This window comes from Anas acuta, chromosome 3 (genome assembly GCF_963932015.1).
Source record: "Anas acuta chromosome 3, bAnaAcu1.1, whole genome shotgun sequence".
NCBI classification, from domain to species: Eukaryota; Metazoa; Chordata; class Aves; order Anseriformes; family Anatidae; genus Anas; species Anas acuta.
Genome location: NC_088981.1, coordinates 42,987,046 through 43,008,787, shown reverse-complemented (window position 1 = coordinate 43,008,787; position 21,742 = coordinate 42,987,046). Strand labels below are relative to the sequence as shown.

The window sequence follows — 21,742 nt, the reverse complement described above, 5'->3', positions numbered from 1 at the left end:
CTTTGCTAGAAACAGGTAAATAAACTAAAGGAAGTCGGTCTTAACCTATATACTTGAATGTATCTTTGTGCATATCTTGATCCAGTCTGAAGAACCCAATGCATTCCATAAAGGGCTGTGTAACAATAAGTAATCTAAACGAGCTCAGACTGATGCATTTTGGGGTTAGAGGGATTCTTTACTTGGTGTGCTGTTTTCATTTTGTGGTGTTTTTTTTTGTTTGTTTGTTTTTTTGTTTTATTTTTTAATTCTTCATGGAAAAAAGGTAGACTAAAACAAAAGTGTGTTGCTAATGTGGAGAGGATGGATGAGTGTTTTGGTAGGTAAACACAAATAGATCATTCAAAGGTAATTAAGACCAAACCAAATAATGTGTGTTTTTTGAATACCTTATTATATCTTCTATTAATTCTCAATTACTTTCACATTAAACTGTTCTCAGATGTAGAAATACTTAATTAAAAAAAAAAGTTCTACAGAATATATTTTAAGTAGTCTTGAAAACTTTTTTTATTGTTTACTTGGTTCTTCTACCCCATCTCTGTGGAAAAATTGCACAAACTGATTGCAGGAGACCTGAATCTGATTATCTCTTGCCATTGTAAATACCAATGATGCTTTTTGCATTAGTGTACAACTAACAAGAACATTTTTTACATAAATAATTATTTATTTGAATAAATTCATTTTTTGTTACATTTTTAATCTATGAAGTTATTAGAAAAATACTCCTTTGCCTTTCTGAACAGCCTTTTGGAACGTCTTGCTTTCCCATTTGGAGATTGATAGGTTTGGCGAAAGGATTGTATTGCTCTAGGTTTGTTTCAAATGCAGTCCACTTGATTGAGCAGAAATTATCATAGTATTGTTTCTGAAGCTTCTGGGCTTGAAGACAACAGATGTTTAACAGCAGTCTGTGACAGTCTTGTCAGCTGAAATACTCAACATTTGAACTTTTTATTTTTTGTGTGATTAATTCACATGAAATAATTCACTAAAATTGCAGTAATACAGCCATGTCACGATGATCAGATTGGTCTCATCTCATCAGGTTCCTCAGTAAGAAAAGTTACTATCTTGGACTCTATAGCTAAGACCAGTGGTCAATATAACTTTGCATCCTGTCAACAGCAAGAGCTAGTTGAAGGTTCATAAGAAAAAGTGTAAGAGTAAAACAAGTGCAAAGCAATCATCCAGAATAGTTTCCCAGTCTGTCATGGTTTTCTGTGGCTTGTGCATTTTATTGAGTCAGAGGTGACCAATAACGTACTCAGAGTTGTAGAATCATAGAATGAGGCAGCATTTTTCTGCTGTTATTCTGGCAGTAACATCTGTGAAGAGCAAGAAGGAATTGAGGCGTTTGATTTTTTTTTTTTTTTTTTGAGTCCAGAAAGACAAAATACAGCAGTCACCTCACTTATATTGGTTTAATTCTTTATAGGTTTTTGGTTCTTAAAAATCTCTCCTTAGTTAACACCTGTGCATTATAAACTAACATACTGTGCAATGTCAAGCTCCCTGCTGCAGACACAGTATTCAATTTTGACATGAAAATTCCCGCAACCTTCCAAGCAGTTAAGGCAGAGGTGATTCAGAGGACCTGGTACTAGACTTGCCCACATTTTTAGGTCTTATGCTTTGTGGGGATTTATTTTTCTTAATGCATCACTGATACTGAACTTATTAATACTTAAGGTGAGCAATTCTGATGCAAAAAATTCTTCCCTAGAGCAAGTGAAGGCTGTCATAGGAGGAATCATGTATACCTTTATCAGCAGGAAGACATATGTGTTTGTGGATTTAATGGGTTCTGTTGGCAATGAGAATCAGATTTTTCTTTTGTTTTATGTACCCTAAAATGGAATAATTGTAGGCACGTTTGACTGAAGAATCCCAATTACTGTAGGGTAACTAATTTTCTTTGTTTATATGATAGTAGCAGCTAGGGGTCTCAGTGGAGTCCCTATTATATTTACTTTTGTAAAGTAAAAAACAGTTGTGCAGCAAAAGAGTCTATGTTCTAATAAAAGGCTAAACCAGGTAGGTGAAACAAACAAGAGGGTGAGGGAGAAATAAAGTAATGCTAGTGTTAATAGTTCTTATGCAGATCAGTGAGATATAATGAGCCAATTATTAGTAGCAATCAGACTGATAGCCACTCCTTAAAAATAGATCTGCCAAAAAGGTGTTTGAAGTATATCAACAGCACTAGGAAAACCTCTGTTTTCACTGCCTGTGCTGCTGTTATTAGTTTATTAAATGGAAGACACAAGAAGCAAGCAGCCTCATTTTTGCACTATGGAATTTAAAACGAGGCGAAAATTAATACTAGCTACCATTCTGTAAGTAAGTATTCTGCTAAAAATAAGAGGATGCTTTAGGTACAAGGAGTGCACTTCTGAAAATAGTCTGCATTCCCCCTTTAAAAAGAAGGGAAGGGTTGGGAATTACATTTTCTGGTTGATGCAAAGCTTTGAAAGACCATAGGACATATTGCAACTTTGTTTGAAACCCTTACTTTTTGTGAGCCAACCTCTAGCTACATAAAATGCTTATAAATTCTTTTCTTATGAAAACCCTATGTACATTTCTTTAAAATCACAAAAAGCATTTTTTGTGACTTCTGAATTCTAGCTTTTGCGAAAAATTGTGTGAGAGAACAAAGTTCAATTAGAAATTTTACATGGAGTGAAATGTGCCAATGTTAACGTCCTTTGTCTTTGTAGGATAGCAGACCCTGACCAGCCTGTGCTTTGGTTGGACCAAATGCCTGCCCGAAGCCTTAGCAGAGGTTTTAATAATCACATTAATTTAATCAGGTATGAGAGTTTTGCCAAACAGCTTTTTCACACACACTAAGGCACTGTACCAAAACTTACTGGTTGTTCATGAAACAGCATGCACGTTAAGGACATATGTGTCCAATACTATATTATTTACTTTAATGTGTATTTTTTATTTTCTATTGGAATATTTATTTATTGTGCACTCTTATTTTTCACTGATGACATTTTCTCTTCCTCCTGGATTTCAACTGTACAACTGTTTACAGCAAGATAAAAAGTAGTACCTGGAAGGTGCATATTTTTACATACTGTTTTTAATTCCCAAATGATCTTTTTTTTTTTTTTTTTTACATTTAAGGTAAAGTTGATCACAGCTGTTACTACTGCAGATGATATTTCTTGAAGACAGTGGCAATTATAATGAAACAGAGCTGTCTTATTGCCTTTATTCCCAATTTATAATAGGGAGAAAACAGTTTCTTTAGTTGTTCTCAAAGTAGGCTGAATTAAAGCAAAGGTGACAAAATAAGTAACCCATCAAAGGTAATAGGTGCCTTTTCAAACAAAGCTCAAACTAAAGATTGAACCACTGTTGTACGTTCCATCTTCTCCCAATCTGCAAGACTCAGTATTGCACTCAAGGTAGTGCTACCTCCCACAAAGTGGTAGAAGTGTGAGAGACTCAATGTGGCAACATCACTGTCAATCACAGGAGCAGAGTGTTTGTAACTAAATATGTAGCCAGATAACATCTTTTTTTTTTTTTCTCCCCTACTATGGGAAGTATTGAATCTTTGATCTGTCATTCTGCTTTCATATCTACTTCTTCCTTTTTTGAGAATGTGCTTGGAAAAAGCAAGACAAGGAAGCAAAGCCTTCTCAAGAATTTTAAAGTAAAAAAATGATATTCTGATGTTCACAAATGATGATCACTACTGATAATTCCTCCACGCTCGTCCTACCATTCTACAAGGCTCCCCTTTACTTTAAGGAGCGATGGCAATGTAGTTTTAAACTCCAAATTGCAATTGGTGGTTGCCCTTCAGGGATGTATTCATTATTGGACAGTTTTAGGCTTCTGTCTTCCCTCAAGTCAAGTGTTACATTTGGACTCCAAACTCTGTCCATCTTTACTGCATTCCTCTCTACACACGTAGGCTTCAGCTGAAATCACAACAATCTATTCTTTGAGACAAGGGTGTCTTCCATACTTCATCTGTTTCTGTCTGTTTTTATTTTAAAATAGGAGAGGGGAAAACTTAATTCTTAGGTAGTCTAAGGTGGCAGAATGCAAGGACATTAATATAACAACACTTGATTACTATGCTGAAAGCATATTCTGAAGAGTGCACCCTTGTTCAAGATCTCTGTCAGCAACTGTTTTTCACTGAGCAAAGTACAGTAATTGCTTTGCTCATTGCATTTAATAATTGGATTTAATTGCTCTACTGATAGGAAAACAAAACTGACAATTTACTGTTCCAGTTATTGTGGTGGTTCTGTAGAAATTTAAAATAAGCATTATGAACTTCGAGAATGATAGGCCTGCAGTTTTAATCTTTTGGTTTTGGATCAGCCTTGACTTTTGGAGATCTCATCAGCATTTTGGTTGTGCATATTTTGACAGCAAATTAATGATTATCAGGGAGTTACCATTTAGGGGCTTTTTTAGAGGGAACACTAGATCTGAAGCAGCCTTAAGAGTTGATCATGGTTCAGTACTGGCTGCTGACTGCATCCTTTTTGATTCTAGAAAGCAATACTTGTTTGATGATTCTGCACCCCGAGTAATAGCTGTTTTCCTTGGTTAGCTTCCCATAGTGGTTTGTTTCTGCTTTTGGATTCCCTCCTGATGACTTCACATGGGGCTTACCCCCATCTGGAGTACTGCTTTCAGCTCTAGGGCCCCCAGCACAAGAAAGACATGAAAGTATTAGAACAAGTCTAATAAAAATGATTTTCTCTAATAAAACGATTTTATCTAACAATAGAACACTAGCCTTTTGTTCTTTGTTCCAAGGGAATAGGATAGTTAACGGTTCCTGACTTTCTAATTTGTTATGGGCCCTACTGACAGAAGCTCAAATAATACTTAGTAGAATATGAACTTAGTAATATTTTGACATTCTGGCTAATGGCATACATTGTCTTGGAAGCATGTAAGAAATATAACTGCAAGTACTGGGTGTAGTTCATACCGGTAACTACCATTTCTTCAGTTGTTCTGATTCAGTGTCTTACTGCACATAACATTCAGTATTCCTATTTTGCATCTGTGTAGTTTATTTGGCAAAAATTAGGGCTCGGTAGCTCTAGGAGGGATAGTGGAGAGCGTAGAGGAGTAATGTTTTAAACTAGCTAGCCACTGAACGATTTGAAAAGTGGAACTTCCTTTCATTGTTTTAGTATTCACGACAGATGTAGTCAGGCTGAGCTCATGCTGTCTCTAGCTTGTTATAAGTTGTACACCAGTAATTTCTGTGTGCAAAAATACTTGGATTGGGTACTTGTCAACATAGGCTTTTTCTTTGCCTCAGAAATTGCATTTACAGTCCACCGTTGAATGATTTCTGAAAAAAAAAAAATGTTTACATGTGGAGGCACTAGCATTCAGTGAGTTCTGAATTCAAAATTATTTTCCGGAATGGTATAGTGATTGAAGAGTGTCAGGAAACAATTTTGTTTTCATTTGGAGAGCTTTTAAAAGAGGGTATAAGAGAAGTCTTGTACTTCACTGTGTTTAATGGGCTTCCAGATCTTAACAGTCTCAAGATACTGGATATTGCTGCTACTTTGTGGGTCTATACACAAGCACAACTCTGGCTGATCTCTTTTCTGGCAAATGATCAAAGTTACCAAGTTTTATTTAAATTAGAGTGAAAGTTTGAGTTATTTCCGTAGGCAAAACAAGGATTTGGGATCAGCTAAACATTAATGATACACTCAGTGTTCTTACCAAAAAAAAAAAAAAAGAAAAAGTAAAGACGCTCTCTAGAAGAGTGCTGCTTTTGAAGTTTTGGTAGTAGTGCTTGTTCAACAAGAAGAAAGTGGTAATATACAGAAATTAAAGCTGACCACCCACTAAAAGTCTTTTCTCAGTACTGCTGCTTCTAGGTGGTAGCCTTACGGAATGATAGGTCTGGTTTGGATGCATTTTCCAAGATGCCACTTAAGGAAAATCCAGTTCCTTATTCTGACATGCTTCTGCCTGTTGTACAGATTTTTTTATACAGATGGAAAATGATGGGACGTACAACAAGGGCAAATTATGCACAGAAATTTATCTTCATCCTTTCTCTTTCTATCTCTCCCTCCCTTTCCTTTGTGCAGATTATGTATGTGTTCTAATTCTGTTCAGGTTTTTAAAGACCGATTCTGCAATTACTCTGAGACCAGGCCTACTAAAGTGTGAGGTGGTGGAGTGAGACATTAGGGAGTTAAGCTGACAAAATCACTTACTCAGAGTGAATAAAAGCTAGGTGTGTACACCTTCCTGTGATTGACAGTGGTTTTGCTTCCTCAGAGAGCGATAACATTTGCTTTATAAAATCTTGTTTTGTAGACTGGGAGAAGAGGAAGGACTCCTACAAATGCAATAATGGTATGTAATTTTTCCTCTCGGAGTGGTTATAATACTAGCAGGTTTTTATCAGGTTTTTATTTATATTTTTTCTTAGTGTTCTATGGGGGCAAAAAAACTTGTTTCCTTATTCAACAGTTAGTACTCCTGTTAGGAGTCAAAGCAAAATTACTTCAGTAAGTAGGTGCTCAGGTGAGTAAAGAAAACTGTACCTGGAAATGTGAAAACTGTACATGGAAAACTATGTTAGAGCATATTAGCACATCTGTTCACAAATAAGTAAAATGGGGAATGTTGGTTCTCAAAGTAAATCAGTGTGCACATATAATTCTCTCAGCTCTGCAATTTCTACTAGTCTAAACAACTGTCTGAGAAAATTCTATCCTATTACAATAGATAATTATCATATAGATAATGGATATACAAAAAATGGGAGAATACCCATGAAATGCAGTTTATCTGAGAACAACTGTACCAGTACATGAATTTTTGCAAGTTCAATTGGGAATCTATGTCCAAAGTTGGGGATGGGCAATTTGCCATTTCAGAAAAAAACTCTAATTCTTTACTTCAATCTAAGAGCATCTGTGGATAAAATATTGTCAAATTTTAATGAACAACGTTTGCCTTAGCCCTGGAATGTTGGGTTGAAAAACAGGACTTTAAAGAGAAACTTTTCTTTTGTTTTGTAGGGGCCAGGTCATTAACATGCGGTACCTGGAGTACTTCGAGAAAATTCTGCATTTTATCAAAGACAGGATCCTTGTTTATCATGGGTAAGCTTTTGATTTTTTTTTCATTTCTCCCTGCCTGCTGCTTCACTCCCCTGGTAATACTGATCTGAAATTTACATAGTGATTAATTTCGGAAAGTCCAAGTGACATTTCCGTAATTCTATGTTCTAGTTTTCTTAGTGTCTATAGCTGTTATACTTCCTAATAGAAATGCAAAATCCTATTATTTGCCACTTAACCTAATCAGAAAAATATTGTCAATTATAGTATACTTCTAATTAAATAATGGTATTAAATTTCTACCCACAGTTTTTGCATGAGTGGGTCTTAATTCTTTCTATAAAATATGACTCATTAAAGATGTCTTCCCCCCTGGTAGAACGGAGTACAGTTCCTGGTAAAATAGACTATAATTTCCTCTGGATATTAAGATTAATTTTTTTAATAGAGTGATAAATCCCACCTTTTGGAGTGAGGAGAAGGAAAAATAGAAGATAGGGAAAGCAATTTTATATAAAACTGGTGTTTGGCAAGTAGTTTTATCAGAACAGAAATTCTTTACTATCTGTTACATAGATGGGTTTGTAGACTGTGCTCAAGCAGAAGATGGTAGTAGATCCTTAAACAGAAGAATGTGGATAATCTTAAAATTGGCGTTTATATCAATTTCAAACTTTGATCACTCTCTTATGAGTAAAATATCTTCCCAACCTGTGGCTTATTTGTGACAGCAATATTCTGACAAAGTTAATAAATAAATAAATAAATAAATAAAATAAAATAAAAAAATTAAGAAACTCTTAAGTCTTCTAATTTTTCTTTGGCCTGGCAACTTCTATTAAATATTACATTCTATTATTCTTTGTGCTATGTGAATACCAAAAATAAAAGTACAGAAAAGCTTTATAACAATTGAAAACATTAAAGTTTTAGAACATATTTGATAGCTGATGATTCATAAGCTTTGTAGTAACTGGAAAGTCTGTCTTCCATTGAAAACTTTTCCAGGCTGAGCCAGTAGCCTTTGACCTTGAACCAGAGCAATTTGTGCAGTGGTTTTAAAATATACTTCAATTCTTAAAATCTGTGTACAGTCATAAATTTTAGAGAGCTGGTTCAATAGGTTTCTTCACTATCCATCTGTGCCTGCACCTGTAATATATATGTTACATTTGAGGCTGCACAAATGCACACATTTTGGGAAGAGCATTTCTAACAAAACTATTTTTTTTCTGTCTTCTCTCATTAACAACCCCTGCCCACACATAAACACAAGCACTGTTCAATGTTTCAGAGTGGCCAACCACAAATAAGATAAATTTGAACTTTGAAGTTGAGGATTGAAACTGAAAAAATAAGCTGAGATGATCTAGGGTGGAAAATTCTTTTTGAAGAAAGTGACTCTCTTGTGCTAGAATAGGTGACCATATGGTCAAGTATGAAGAAACTCCTTTTCAGAAAAGAAGTAAATACCTTTCAATAACTCATTGTACTAACCATTGATATGGCTAATTAAGTTAAAGCTAGATGGATTTCCAGAATTGTTACATGTTCAACCATTGTGACTCCATATTTGATCATTTCTTTTTCTAGTGCTAATAATCCAAAAGGACTATTGGAGGTTCGAGAAGCTTTGGAAAAGGTACATAAAGTAGAAGATCTTCTTCCCATAATGAAGGTAAATCAAAGTAAACATTTCAAAATATGCTGAAAATAATACAGCATATTATGGGACATATCCAGTTCCCCAGAATGTAACAACCATGAAAATGGTTAGAAATGACAAACTGGAAACACTAATTAAAGGTATTTCTGCCTTACCAGCCAGAAAGGTTTGTGGTCAGATCTTTTGTAATGGTTTGACAGCATGTGTGTACAGTATGAAGGAAAAAATTGAAGATATGTCTGAAAGATCAAGAACAACATGGAAGGAACAAGTTCATTTGGTGAATCTAATGTGAAACTATTGCAACTAATGTTGCCTGTAGTCACTGATAGCCAACCTGAAACTGTGTTTTACATTCTTGTGCTCTGGAAAAGGAGTGAGGGAAACCTGCATTTTTACTACTTGCTGGTGACGGTATCTGCAGAAAGACAGTGGATCATAAGGCGTGCCAAATGAGTTATATTATGATCTCAACTTAAGCAATGAGACTTAAGCTGGATTTAAGTAACGGGTTTTCCCCTCTCCCTTCAATCCTTTCAAATTACTCTAGGATGACCCTTATGTAAGTATTTGGGTTTGGGGAAACACCGTTACAAAGTATTTATTGCTAAAAGATTGAACAGAACTTCATTTAGAATAGAATAAAATTTGGGAAGGAATATGTACTCCAAATAGAGACCAACTCCTAACTTTCTGTTGGTATGTCTGCATTGTGGTTTCATGGACAGATACCAAGCTGTTGCTGATCAGTCACTCTGACTGATTGCCACAGAACAGTTCCTCAGAAGATTTGTTTACCTTGCTGCTACTGCTGATACACTGGTTTTGAATTTCCTCACTTGTGCACTATAGGTATCTTCATAGAAGCCACATGGCTCAAGCACTGAATTTTTCTGTGGCATTTTTAATAGGTTTTACAAATATAAGGGTCTACAAAATTCAGAGTTTTGGAAGTCTGTCCTTTTTAGATTCCTGTCTTGTCCTTGGCCTTTGAAGAGGAATCCACACGAATACCAGCTGAACCTAAACAAACTTGTGATGAAGAGACTGTAGATATTGGGGTGGTTAGGAGATTGTGTTGCATACTGCCACATGAAAGTGCAAATAACAGCCCTGTAGAACACTTCTTATGGCTACTATAGAATCATAAGCCAGAAAAAAAGAGAAAAGAAATCCTATTACTGGAGTTAAAAATACAGGTTATTCCAAGACAATGATGAAAATGTATAAACATAGTGGACTATACATAACCTAGTTTGTTATAAATGTTTCTAAGAACTGGCAGCAAATGTTTTTCTTGGTTTTCATAACCTGTACGTTTTGCTCTGGTTTGAATCAACTGTATCCTATTCTGAACTGCATCTAAGTGGAATGCTATTTCTCATTAGAGGCTTTTAGATTTGTTTCTTTAAAAATAAATGCGGATTCTCTTTAAACATAACATTCTGGATCACAAGTTCTATCTTAAAATAAATAATTGTCCTAGTAATTCATTCAACACTATTGCACAATAGTCATTAATAGTGCCTGTATAAAATAGCTGCCTGCTAATATTGACGCAGTTTGGTTATTCAGATAGCTGAGGAATGTTGTATGTCAAAAGCTGGGCTTTTGGCTTTACTTAAATACAGTTTTGCCTAGTTTATACAATTCTTTGGCTACAGTGCTACATTTAGATAATGTAGCTTTGTAAAATTCTTAAACTCTGTGATATTTTTCCTTCTGATGAGGATAAACATTAATTGAAATTGGATCACAGTTAACAAAGTGTTGCTATGAGATTGTATTCTGGAATCCACAGTTAAACTAATACAGCTACTTCTTAGTGTAAACATAAAAAGCAGACTTTCAGATTCCTGCTTTTGCATTTACATTGTTACACCAAATGGTTACTGTCAATGTGCAACTTGGGGAGAAATCTGTACAGTTCAAATTACAGTTGCTTTTCACACGAGGCAGTTTTATATTCACTATATAGTTAAAGTTGAATGGCAAAATGCCTCATTCGGTACTTAAGATTTCCATCCAGTAGCAAATGAAGAATGAATGAAATAATGTAGTTGACAGTAACTCTTTGTACTGCTCACCCAGCTTGTCCACTTTCATTTCTTCTCCAGTTTTAAGTGATTCAAAACAATAGAGGCAAATGTCTTTTTGCATTTACTCTAATATTACTTTTCTTTTTCTCTTGAAAGCAGTTTAACAGTAAAACAAGAGATGGGTTTACTGTGAACACAAAAGTCCCCAGCCTTAAGGATCAAGGAAAAGAATATGATGGATTCACGATTACCATAACAGGAGATAAGTATGTTTTCAGGGGCTCAAATACCTTAAGTAATGATGAAGTATTGGCAATTTATCTTCGCAAATGCCATTTCTACTTGCATCAAGTGGTTTTTGTTTTTCATTGGTGACGTTCTTGCCACCATATTTTTAAATTTTATTTCAGCACTTCTGATTCCTCTTGTGTCCCCTGACAGAGAGGGAATATGGACAGTAATTGTGGAATTCAGTTGAGATGATTCTCTAACATAAGTGAAGAGACACCTTGTTATTCATTTTAAAATATAAAAAGCCTAAAGGAGGAAAAATGCCATTCTTTATCCATATCAAAATACATTTCTTGTTGTGAGACCTTGTCTTTTATCGAGGCTGAGAAGTCATGAATGGAAATTTCTTTTATCAAAGCATGGAAAAGACTCTTCTATTTGGATTTTGGCCTTTTAATTTTCTGTAGTTTTGAGATGTTTGCAGACCTGTTTCTGCCAGTTTAGACTATGTTATTTTTCTATGAGGATATGCTCAGGTGGGACCTCGGGCTTATCTCATTGAGTGAGATAGCAAATTTCTCACTGTATAGATGCTGACTACTTGTCTTCTCAAAGAGCGTTAATCTGAATCTAATTAGAACTAATCAGAAACCCCTTCCAACTACCAGCTGAAAGATTAACTAGACAGCTTGTGCTGTTGGTTTATTATGGGATTTTAAATTCTGTGCATTGGATTTTTTCCCAGAACTTGAGTGCTTGTAACGCTGGGACATGGAAGTTGAACTTCTATTCTAAAGTGTTAACATATTTCCTAACTTCTAATTTTACATTCTAAATCGTAAGCCTGTATACACTGAAATGAAACAAAACATGCCTTCACTATTTTAGAAAGATATTTTGGTATTAGTAAAATGGTATACTATTTACTTCTTACAAATATTCTTCTATATTAATCTGTTTTAATCTGTAGTTTGAAGTCATGCTTTTATACCAAAACAATTCCATTTTGGTAGATTTAAGTTTGTAAAGCTGTATTTTGCATTCTATACAGGAGTCTCAAAGCCAAGAATATGTTTTAAAATTGGATAGCATCTTGATGTATTCTTTCAGATAAACTTACAACATGGCAAAATGTTTCTAATTTCAGTGTTTGTGTTTATTTAAACTAAAATGGGGGCAATGCACATAATATAAAGAAAAATATAGGAAAAAGTTATGATGTAGTATTTAACTGTTACACATTTGTTACTTAGCCTGTATACATGCAAACAAAATAATAAATTATCTATGTTCTTGTTTAATCTGTTTGATAGAGTTGGAAACATATTATTTTCAGTAGAAACTCAGACAACAGAAGAAAGAACACAGCTGTATCATGCAGAAATAGATGCTCTATATAAGGATCTAACAGCTAAAGGAAAAATTTTAATTCTGTCTGCAGAGCTGGGGGTAAGGCTGTTTTAATGGAAACTATGAGTTCCTTGATAAAATTCTATTATGTTTTTATACCTTGTGTTTAACAGTCAATGTCTTAATACTTTTTGACAGAGATCTTAAGTAATAAAATAGACTGCTTGTTTAAATCCAGTTATGTCAAATATTATAAGAAATTACCATCATTCTGTCTGCTACTTAAATTTGCTCTGCTTTGCTGCAGTAATTGGAGAGAGTCCAGACAAGGTCTTGATATCACAATGTGTTCTGCTACAGAAGTAGTGGATATTTTTTTCTCCTTTGTTTGCACGGGTCTGTCATCACTGTTTCATTGTTCTGATAAGCACTACTTAAGATCATATGCAGATTTGGTTTATAGTGGCTGGATGTAAGATGAGAAGTAACGTGGAGTCATGGAAAAAAAAAAACACACTAAAATTGTGTTCATGTTGATTTCTGTTATAATGAGAATTTGACCAGATTTAAGCCTTCACTTCCCACTTTTCATCCTTCAACACAGTATAGGTAAACAGTTTCACCTAAATTTGAAAGGTATAATAAAATAAGTTGCTTATATATGTTAATCAAGCTTCAGCTTATATTTTTCACATTTGAAATGGTTATTCTAAAAGTAAGTGCTACAAGATTTTTCCAAATATATGTTCATATGTATAGTAACATCTGGATATTAGACAATCTTTAATTCTCTTTTTGTCTTTGTTTAGGAAGCAGATGCTGTGTGCAACTTGATCCTGTCATTAGTGTATTATTTCTATAATTTAATGCCACTTTCAAGAGGATCTAGGTTAGTGATTGGTTTTTATCACATCTGTTGTCTTGGATGCACACTGTAAAATGTTCATGTATTACAGTATCCTAATATATTTTTAATATGAAAAAAATAGAAGTTGGACTGTCTGTCCTGTACAGTTTCTTATTTTAGCTGCCATGATGATGAACACTGATTTTGTAATGTTTTAAAAGCTAGCACGTAACTGCTGATAGTAACTATTCATAGCTGCATGTATATTTAAAATGACGAGTAGTCTGTATTTACAGACTTCAGCTCAGGGATTGAAAAGTGTCTTTTTAAAATTGTAACATTTGGGTTCTTAGTCCACATTGTTAGGCCACTGTAATTTAATTCAAAGCTTTACTGAACCATGTATTTTATATTAATTATACTTTGGTATACCTTAGGATAATACTTACTTTGCATTTTATTAAAATATTTTTTTCAGCTGTTAGGGTCGCCAAATGAAACATTAGAATAAAGTTTTCCATATTTATTTGATCTCTTCAACTGAAATTCTAGTTTAAGTCATACACGTAGCCAGGTTTGAATGTTACTAATCTCTTTTCCACAGAGCACTTATGAGTTTTAAGCTTATTGATAAACACAGTTCAGTAGAATATAAACAAATAATCAAGAGACTTTCGTATCTTTAATCAGCCTTTTACTTTATCTTGCAGAATGAAAAGATTAAAGAAATTGTTTGAATTTCACAATTAAAAAAAAAAAAAAGTTGAACAGATGGGGTAGGGGAATCCCTTTACTGCAACAGAGCTAGAGGCACTGTAGGACTGAAAGTTTATAAACTTTTCTGGGCTACAGTAAAGCTTCTTGGAAACAGGAGTTTGCTCTGTATTCAGCTGTGTAGATTTTTAAGAACTCACAGTTCTGAAATTATAATTCTGACTACTGTAGAAACTGTTCTGCAGTAATTAAACTTCATAGGATCTTTATTTCAATGGTTTTGGAAAGGAAGTGATTTCGCTTTTTAAGTGTGTTGCACTTTATTTCTAAATTTATTTCTCTGTAACTCTTGCTAGCCTTCTGTGAAACAGCAATATACACAATTTTTTTTTTGTAGTCTAAAGGAATGCTTTTTAAAGCTATTATTTAGTATAACGCTTTGGAAAGACTTTGACTTTTTTTTTTTTTTTTTTTAGTGTAATAGCTTATTCAGTGATCATGGGAGCACTAATGGCAAGTGGAAAAGAAGTATCAGGAAAAATTCCTAAAGGAAAGGCAAGTATCAAAACGCACTGCTTCAGCCTTGGTGGAGGAAGTAATGCATGTAAACTTGAGGAAGGAGCTGTAAAATGAACAGAAGTTACACATTTATTTACTGGAGATGAGGTAGCCTGGGTGAGTTTTAAAGATTCCGCTGCTGAACTGAGAGTAGGTGAGACTTAGAAATAGTATATACAGTAACTCTGCTTAGTCAAATGGTAGCAGCTTGCGTCCCACAGCAATTACACCTTTGGAAGGGAAGCAGTTCTTGTATGCTGAGCTGCATTTTCCAGCTTTCTTTGAAAAGGATTCTGAGAATACTTAGGCAGAATTAGCAGCTCTTCTGGACACACAGCAGAAATTCTTTCTTTACTCTCAATGTATTCTTAAGTACTTAGGGCTTAGCAATCAAAAAATGTATTTGCAGTTCCTCGTAATATCTCTTCCTCTTCTGAAATCAGTTTAAAATGTAGTCAGTTGAAAGGTCGGATTTCATTTAAATATTATAACACCTTGCTCCACATCCATTTCTTTATTCAACTAATGGTCTATTAGCTGTATCACCTCCTCAGCATAAAAGGAGCGAGAGCACCTCAGTTTCTTTAATGTATTGTCAAAAGAATCAGCAAAATTTCAGTGAGACTCATTGTTGAAGGAAATACCCTGTGCGGATAACTGAAGAAAGGGCAACATTCCCATCTATTCTAGAAAGTCCTGAAAACAAAGTCTGTCCTTTTAGTACTGAGTTTAGAAGGCTGATAACATTAAAAACAACAGCAAAAATATAAACATGGACATGAAAATAATATACACTGTACTCCTAGCTGCTTTTAAGAGGAGATAGCAAAAAAACCTTCAATTTCAGTGGGCTGCTAAGCTGATATCTGCAGTGTTTTGTAGGAGCCCAAACTAAGATTGAATATTTACTTATGTGGAGTGTTTTTTGTTGTTGATATTTTATTTTAAAGCATATTCTTAGGACTTAATAAGGTAGTGCATTTTGCTGACCAATTTTATGTGGTCAAGCGATGTTTCAGGTTTACTAAAAAACAGGATTTCTGTCTTACGGGAAACTTCAAGGCAATTCTTATGTGTGAGGCTTTTTAAAATTATTTTTTTCCTGAAATAGAACCTGAATTGAAACAAAACCATTTTTAGGAAGGTTTTCACTAGCTGCAAGAAATTGTTTTTTTCTAGTTGAATGAAACCTGGAGTTCTTGACAGATCTCTTAGAGCTGGTCCCAAGCTCTAAGATGCAATATCAGACTGCTCTGAAGCCAAAGATGTGTAGTTGTCAAGCGTCCTGTTGCTGCCTTGGAAGGTCTGGCAGTAGCCATGGACCGCGTATTATTTATTGTGGACAGGAATGCAAACCCACAGTCAGATTCAGTGCTTGGCATGCATGCTGCTTTTCCAAATTGTTTGGTGATGAGGGAGAAAATAGCCTGAGCACAGATTAGTTAGCAAGCTTACTTCTGTTCCACCAGGAACAGAGGAAACATTTGATTGGAACCCTTCCTTAAATTCAACCAGAGTTCACTAAGCAGTTTTAACGAAGCAGTGTCTTCGAGCACTGCTTTGCTGAAAACTTTCTGTGAGCTGTAGATATGAAGTTTCCAGAGTTCTTCGCTGTTTGTAATTAAACTCTAAAAACTTGTTGTAGAAAGAAATAATACAGAATGCCTGGAAAATCCAGTATAAGTCTACTATTCCTATGGTATGATATTTTGCAGATACAGTGTGTGAAAATGTGAAATATCCCAGTTTTATTTGTTAATTGGACATTATAATAATTTTGAAGATGGTCCATATTTTCTGTCACCGAGTAGTATAGACATCTTGCTTAGAGGGAAAAACTGTGTTATGTCACAAAAGGAAAGATACATTTTTAAAATTGAAGTTATCTATTAGGAATATTCAGGGATTAACTTCCTGGAATTACAGAACTTGAAACTTCTCTCATTTCTTAAGATCTCTTCAATTTTGTTGCATTTTCAGCTTGTTGATTTTGAAGCAATGACAGCACCAGGATCTGAGGCTTTTAGCAAAATAGCAAGGAGCTGGATGAACCTAAAAAGGTAAATCTTTTTTGTTCTGATGGTGGAAGAGGATGGGTGTGGGGTAGCAGAATATGAAAGACTTTAAGTCAAATTTAAGCCTATGCTGAAGAAGTGACTTAGGCATGATGAATTTAGCAAATGATCCAGTCTATTTTTAACTTTCAAATCGTGTCTTAACAAATCCTAATTTGTAAACAGTTTCCTAGGCTAACAGAACATTTGTCTACACATCCAGTCATCATGTGTTACCACTGAGAAAATTCCTTGAATTAATATTTTCTTCATTTTGTCCTATGGTATAATTTGCCTTTTTTTCCTGTAGTTGTTATTAATGAATCTTGAGATTGAGTGGAAAAAGGGGGGAGGATTCAACTTGGTGGTTCTTTCCATTCTTATGGATCTCTGACCTATACACTGAAAGTGATGTACTTATCTGTTGGTGCTATTTTAATTTGAAGAATAAGTATTTTCAAAGTAAATGGAAGTTTTGAATATGCAGTATTATATTAATATAACTGTATGACTTGTGTATTATGCCAAAAAAAAAAAGTTTGATGTTTCTTAGAGTGGTTTTTGACTACTGAACATACTAATTCCTTGTCAGTGTTACAGAACTGTTGCATTTGATTTGTCCCTTAGTGGATATTCCCCATACAAAATCTAAAAATGGGGCTAGAGACAAAAAAAAAAAAAAAAAAAAAAAAAATTTTAGTATCTTTCAGGACAGGGTCAAGTCACTTAAAGGGTGCTGAGAGAACTGACCAATGTCCTTACAAGGCCAGCTTTAATCTCTGAGAGGTCATGTGGATCTGGGGATGTTACTGGTGACTTCAGGAAAGGAAATATTGCATCTGCCTTCAAAAGGCCTGAAGGACAACCCAAGGAAACTAGAGGCTGGTCAGCCACGCTTTGGTCCTAGGAAAGTTATGGAGTCCTCTAAAACACTTTAGTCCCTAGGAAAAGTTACAGAGTCTCAACTTTGTGTAAAGGGACCTGTAAGTCCTGATAAATTGCAAACCAAATGTGAGCTGGCAGTAGGGAAGGCCAGCAGCATCCTGGGCTGCTCTAAATAGATTATGAGGATGATTTTGCTCCATTCAGCACTTTAGATCACACCTGCATCCAGTTTTGGGGCTGCTGGTACAGTAAAGAAGGATAAACTGGAGCAACTTGATGAGAGGACCACCAGGATGGTAAAGGGGGCTGAAGCACATGCCCCAACAGGAGGGAATTGGGCTTACTTAGCCTGGAGAAGAGAAGGCTTTGACCTAACAGGAACTTCCCAGTTCCTGACACTACCTTTACCACACAAAAGTTATCTTTTCTCGTTGGAGCAAAGTCAGCTTAAGCTATTCCAACCCTACCTATGTGTATCTGACCCTCTCAGTTGTACTGCTGAAATTATGTGTGGGGATCCCAAAGCAAACCAGATCAGGAAACTAAATTTTGGTTTTGACAAGGTTATTTTTAACTGAGTCTGTTTCACAGCATAGGATTTGTTGGCTCAACTGAGAGATGGGTGAGGAATGAGCCAGAGTGGAGAAAATGCTAAAGCTGGCTTTGCTTGATACTGAGAAAAGTATCTGTGGAACCACAGCCCAAAGAGCTGGAAGTAATTATGTGATGATAATTAACCTGGGGAGCTAATTTGTCTGTGGTATAGAAATTATAGTGCGTAAGGTAAGTAAGGTTTCAAGATTTAGAGCAATAAAACTCTGCTTTAAGTTCTGCCATTTCAGAAGGCTCTTATTTAGTGATTGTTTTCATTCTGTATAGTGAGGGCAGCTCCTGAAGTGAGGAGTCATGAGAAGCAAGAACTGGTGGTGATCAACAGGTTTTTGGCTTCGAGTCCCAAATGTGTTGAAGCGTTTGAACAGAAATACAAGCTAATATGTTAACTTTCAGGGAAATTATTTTTAATGCAGCAAAAGATTAATATATATTTTTTTCCTTTTTCAGTATTTCACCTTCTTACAAGAGTCTACCATCAGTATCAGAGACTTTTCCTACCCTGAGAACGATGATTGAAGTACTAAATACAGACTCGTCTTATTGTCTAAAAAAAACTATAGCTGTTGTGTAATTTATACAAATAAAAGACCAAGATATGCTGCTCCCTAAATTATTTTGAAGGGGAAAATATGGTCAAACTGGGTTTATTGTTTGTTTTTTCAATAAACAGAGTACACAAACTTATTTGAGTAATGATCACTAGGAAAGGGAATCTTTGTGACCAGCAATATTAAAAAGGGAAAAAAAAAAAAAAAAAGGAGAACAGTTAACTTCTTGTATCTTGACATACTCTAACAAGAAATACAGCTGTTTGGGGGGGGGGAAATGAAGAGCAAAAAGAAATTTCCATCTCACTTATGTTCTGAATGCTCTGCAAGTGAAGATTTACTTTAAAAAAAAGTGCATAGAAAATACCACCGTGCAACTTCCCTTTTAATTTTTTTTTCCAAAGCCTCTGTCTTCTGCATGGAAAACCTCGAGAAAATGTGTGAGTAATTGGTAAATACACAGGCATTTCATGTAATGTAATCCAGTGAAGGAACAGATGTCAGCTTAAAGGAACGGATTTTAGGAGAACATAATTTGGAAACAAAAACAAACAAATGACATTCGGGGGTTAGCTTCTCGGTGAGTAAATGTCAAAAACACAGCAGCAGTGCATTAGTTTCTCTTTCCATATACCCATTGGTGGCGGTATCTGGCAAAAGATATCAACAAACTTGAGAGCATATTGGGAGAACAATCTAGGGCTCCCTGGGTTGTTTTTGTTGGAAGGGGACTGATGGAAAGACAGACTTCCTGTAGGGTAGAGCTAATTCAGTTCAGACAACATGGACAATACCATGAACCAATTTCTCATTGTCATAGTCGTATTACTTCCAGTGAGTCTTAACTGTATCGTACTCGTTTTAGGTTAAGCTCTGTGACTTTACGTCTATTCCTCAGGTTAAATGAACTCAGAAAGGGCAAGCAATGTTGGGACAAATACCTAGTTTCCTCAGTGACTTCAGTTTTTTTTCTGCGTTGATATTCAACACTTCTGAAAATGTGCAGAACTTTTCCGTTTTAGATATAGATTTCAACTTGTTTAATATTGATAATCTAATCTGTTCTAATTCTTTTACTGTCATCTTTCACACAAATACTCTATATACTTTCTTCCAATTTTCCAGAGTTTAGGACTTTGTGCAATAGCAACTATCTGTCCCAATCATGCAGCACGAGATAGTGTAAAGAACAAGTTATTTTCCAAGGGAGAGGTGAAAATATCCTGCATACACCTTTTTTTTTCTGGCTACAGCATGATGCATTCCAAATTGCCTCTTTAATGGAAAAAAAAAAAAAAAAAAAAAAAAAGTAATGCAGCAAAGCCTCAAGGATGTTGATATATGTGAACTACTTTAATAGTGGGGCTGAAAATAGGGTAGATTATTGAAGGGAAAGTGCTTGTTGATTATTCCACACAATGTTATTCTGTATTGGATTCAAAGTGGGCTCTGTGTGTGTATGTATGCTCAGATGTGTGTAAGTCCTGGAGCAAGAAGGAGAAAAAAAAAAAAAAAAAGGCAAAGCCACAAGAGGTACTCTGAGTACTGACATCCAACTGGAGGACTCGATTTAAATTCAGTATTTGTTAACTTGATCACTGGCAGCATAGGACAACCATGGGTAGCTAGAGTCTTGAATGTTCATGTGGGTTTTCCTAGAGCTATTTCTAAATGAAACCTGAAAAGTGAATGTGTACTATGTCTACATTAGGAAGCAGCACATCCCACCCAGTATAAGTAGAACACTTCCCACACTATTAATTTCAGAGGTCTTTTTCTATGCTTGTCTATTTTGTGAACTGACTGCTCACTACATTTGGAATGCATGTTAGCAATGCATCTTCTGGTTTGGACTTCTTGGATGAAACAACACGTATTCTGAGACCTTCCTGTGGTGGGAAAAAAAATGTGGTTAAGTGGAGAAGATGAGGAGATCCACTTCAAAAGTGTGCTCCTGATCAAACTAAAATGGTGATGCGTATCTATCCACAGGAACTTTTTTCATTAAGTCTTGTATTCTAAGATTACATACTGAAAATATTAGAGTAGGGAAAGAATGTGCTTTTCTTCCACTTAGCGCCTCTACCATCTGTTGCCAGAACGTTTTGCTGCCCATGTAGTAAGTATGTCTCTAAGAACAAGTGCTATTATAGTATTAACTTCTAGTTAACAAACTAGAACTACTAGTTCAGTTGGAAGGAACCTACAAAGGTCAAGTCCAACTGCTTGGCTACTTCAGGGCTAAAGCATACTGATGAGGGCATTATCCAAATGCTTCTTGAACACTTACAAGCATGGGATATCAACTGCCTCATTAGGGGAGCCTGTTCCAGTGTTCGTCCACCCCCTTTCTGCAGGGCTGCTCTCAGCCACTCATCTCCCAATCTGTACCTGTGTCCAGTGTTACTCTCTGCTAGCTTATGGTATTGTTACTATACATGTAAGCAAAAGTTAAGTGTGAAGGCAGGAGGAAGGAATAAGTAGCATTAAAGATGTTTTTTAACCCTAACTTGGGTCTGTCTGAGTCGGTAGGTCTAGGATCTGTTTCAGTCTTTGCATGGAGCTTTGTGCTGGAGCTACAGAAATGTCAAGGTTAAATTTGATGGAAAAACTGACCCACCTCCCACCTAAGGGAAGAATCCAGTGTGCAGTATCCTGAAGCCAACATCTGTTCCTCAAGTATCAGAAGGCAAGTAGGCTGCCCATATCTGAGCACAGTTTGCTTAAAGCCTAGGATTCTCTGCTCCTGCTTGTTTGTGGGTAAAGTATTAAATATATTCTAGTACACATATTTGATCAATGGGGTACAAAATGTGTATATCCAAAAAGCAAATCTAGGAAAAAAAGAAAATGGCTAGAATCCACGTTAGTAGCCATTAGTGCGCTTCATTGTATTGCTAAACACCGGGAAGGCTTGGTATAACTTTGAGAAAGGAAGTGAAACTCATCAAAAAAAAAAAAAAAAAAAAAAAAGGAAGAAGAATTTCATATGCTGACCTAAAATTCATCAGCAAAGCTATAATAAAGGCAAATTTGACCATCTGTCTGGTGGGTACTAATGGGAATGCATTTTAAACTTTCTTGGTCAGAATTTACATTAAGGCCTAACTTAGGTGTTTCTTTCTAAGTAAGGGT

The 21,742-nt window shown here is 35.4% G+C and overlaps 1 protein-coding gene across 2 annotated transcripts in view; it reads left to right on the top strand.

The window, feature by feature from the left end:
• Window positions 1–18,669, top strand: part of TTC13 (tetratricopeptide repeat domain 13) — a 38,252-nt gene extending 19,583 nt beyond the window's left edge. The window contains exons 15-23 of one of the 2 annotated variants that reach the window (XM_068676829.1): window positions 2,727–2,819; window positions 7,059–7,142; window positions 8,694–8,778; window positions 10,965–11,071; window positions 12,350–12,485; window positions 13,196–13,275; window positions 14,424–14,502; window positions 16,486–16,565; window positions 18,507–18,669. In XM_068676829.1, the coding sequence (XP_068532930.1) occupies window positions 2,727–2,819; window positions 7,059–7,142; window positions 8,694–8,778; window positions 10,965–11,071; window positions 12,350–12,485; window positions 13,196–13,275; window positions 14,424–14,502; window positions 16,486–16,565; window positions 18,507–18,630 (868 nt within the window). In that variant the 3' untranslated portion in view covers window positions 18,631–18,669. Of the gene's footprint in view, window positions 1–2,726; window positions 2,820–7,058; window positions 7,143–8,693; window positions 8,779–10,961; window positions 11,072–12,349; window positions 12,486–13,195; window positions 13,276–14,423; window positions 14,503–16,485; window positions 16,566–18,506 lie in introns of both variants that reach the window. The other variant, XM_068676828.1, reaches the window with a different exon arrangement.
• The last annotated feature ends 3,073 nt before the right edge of the window (window positions 18,670–21,742 follow it).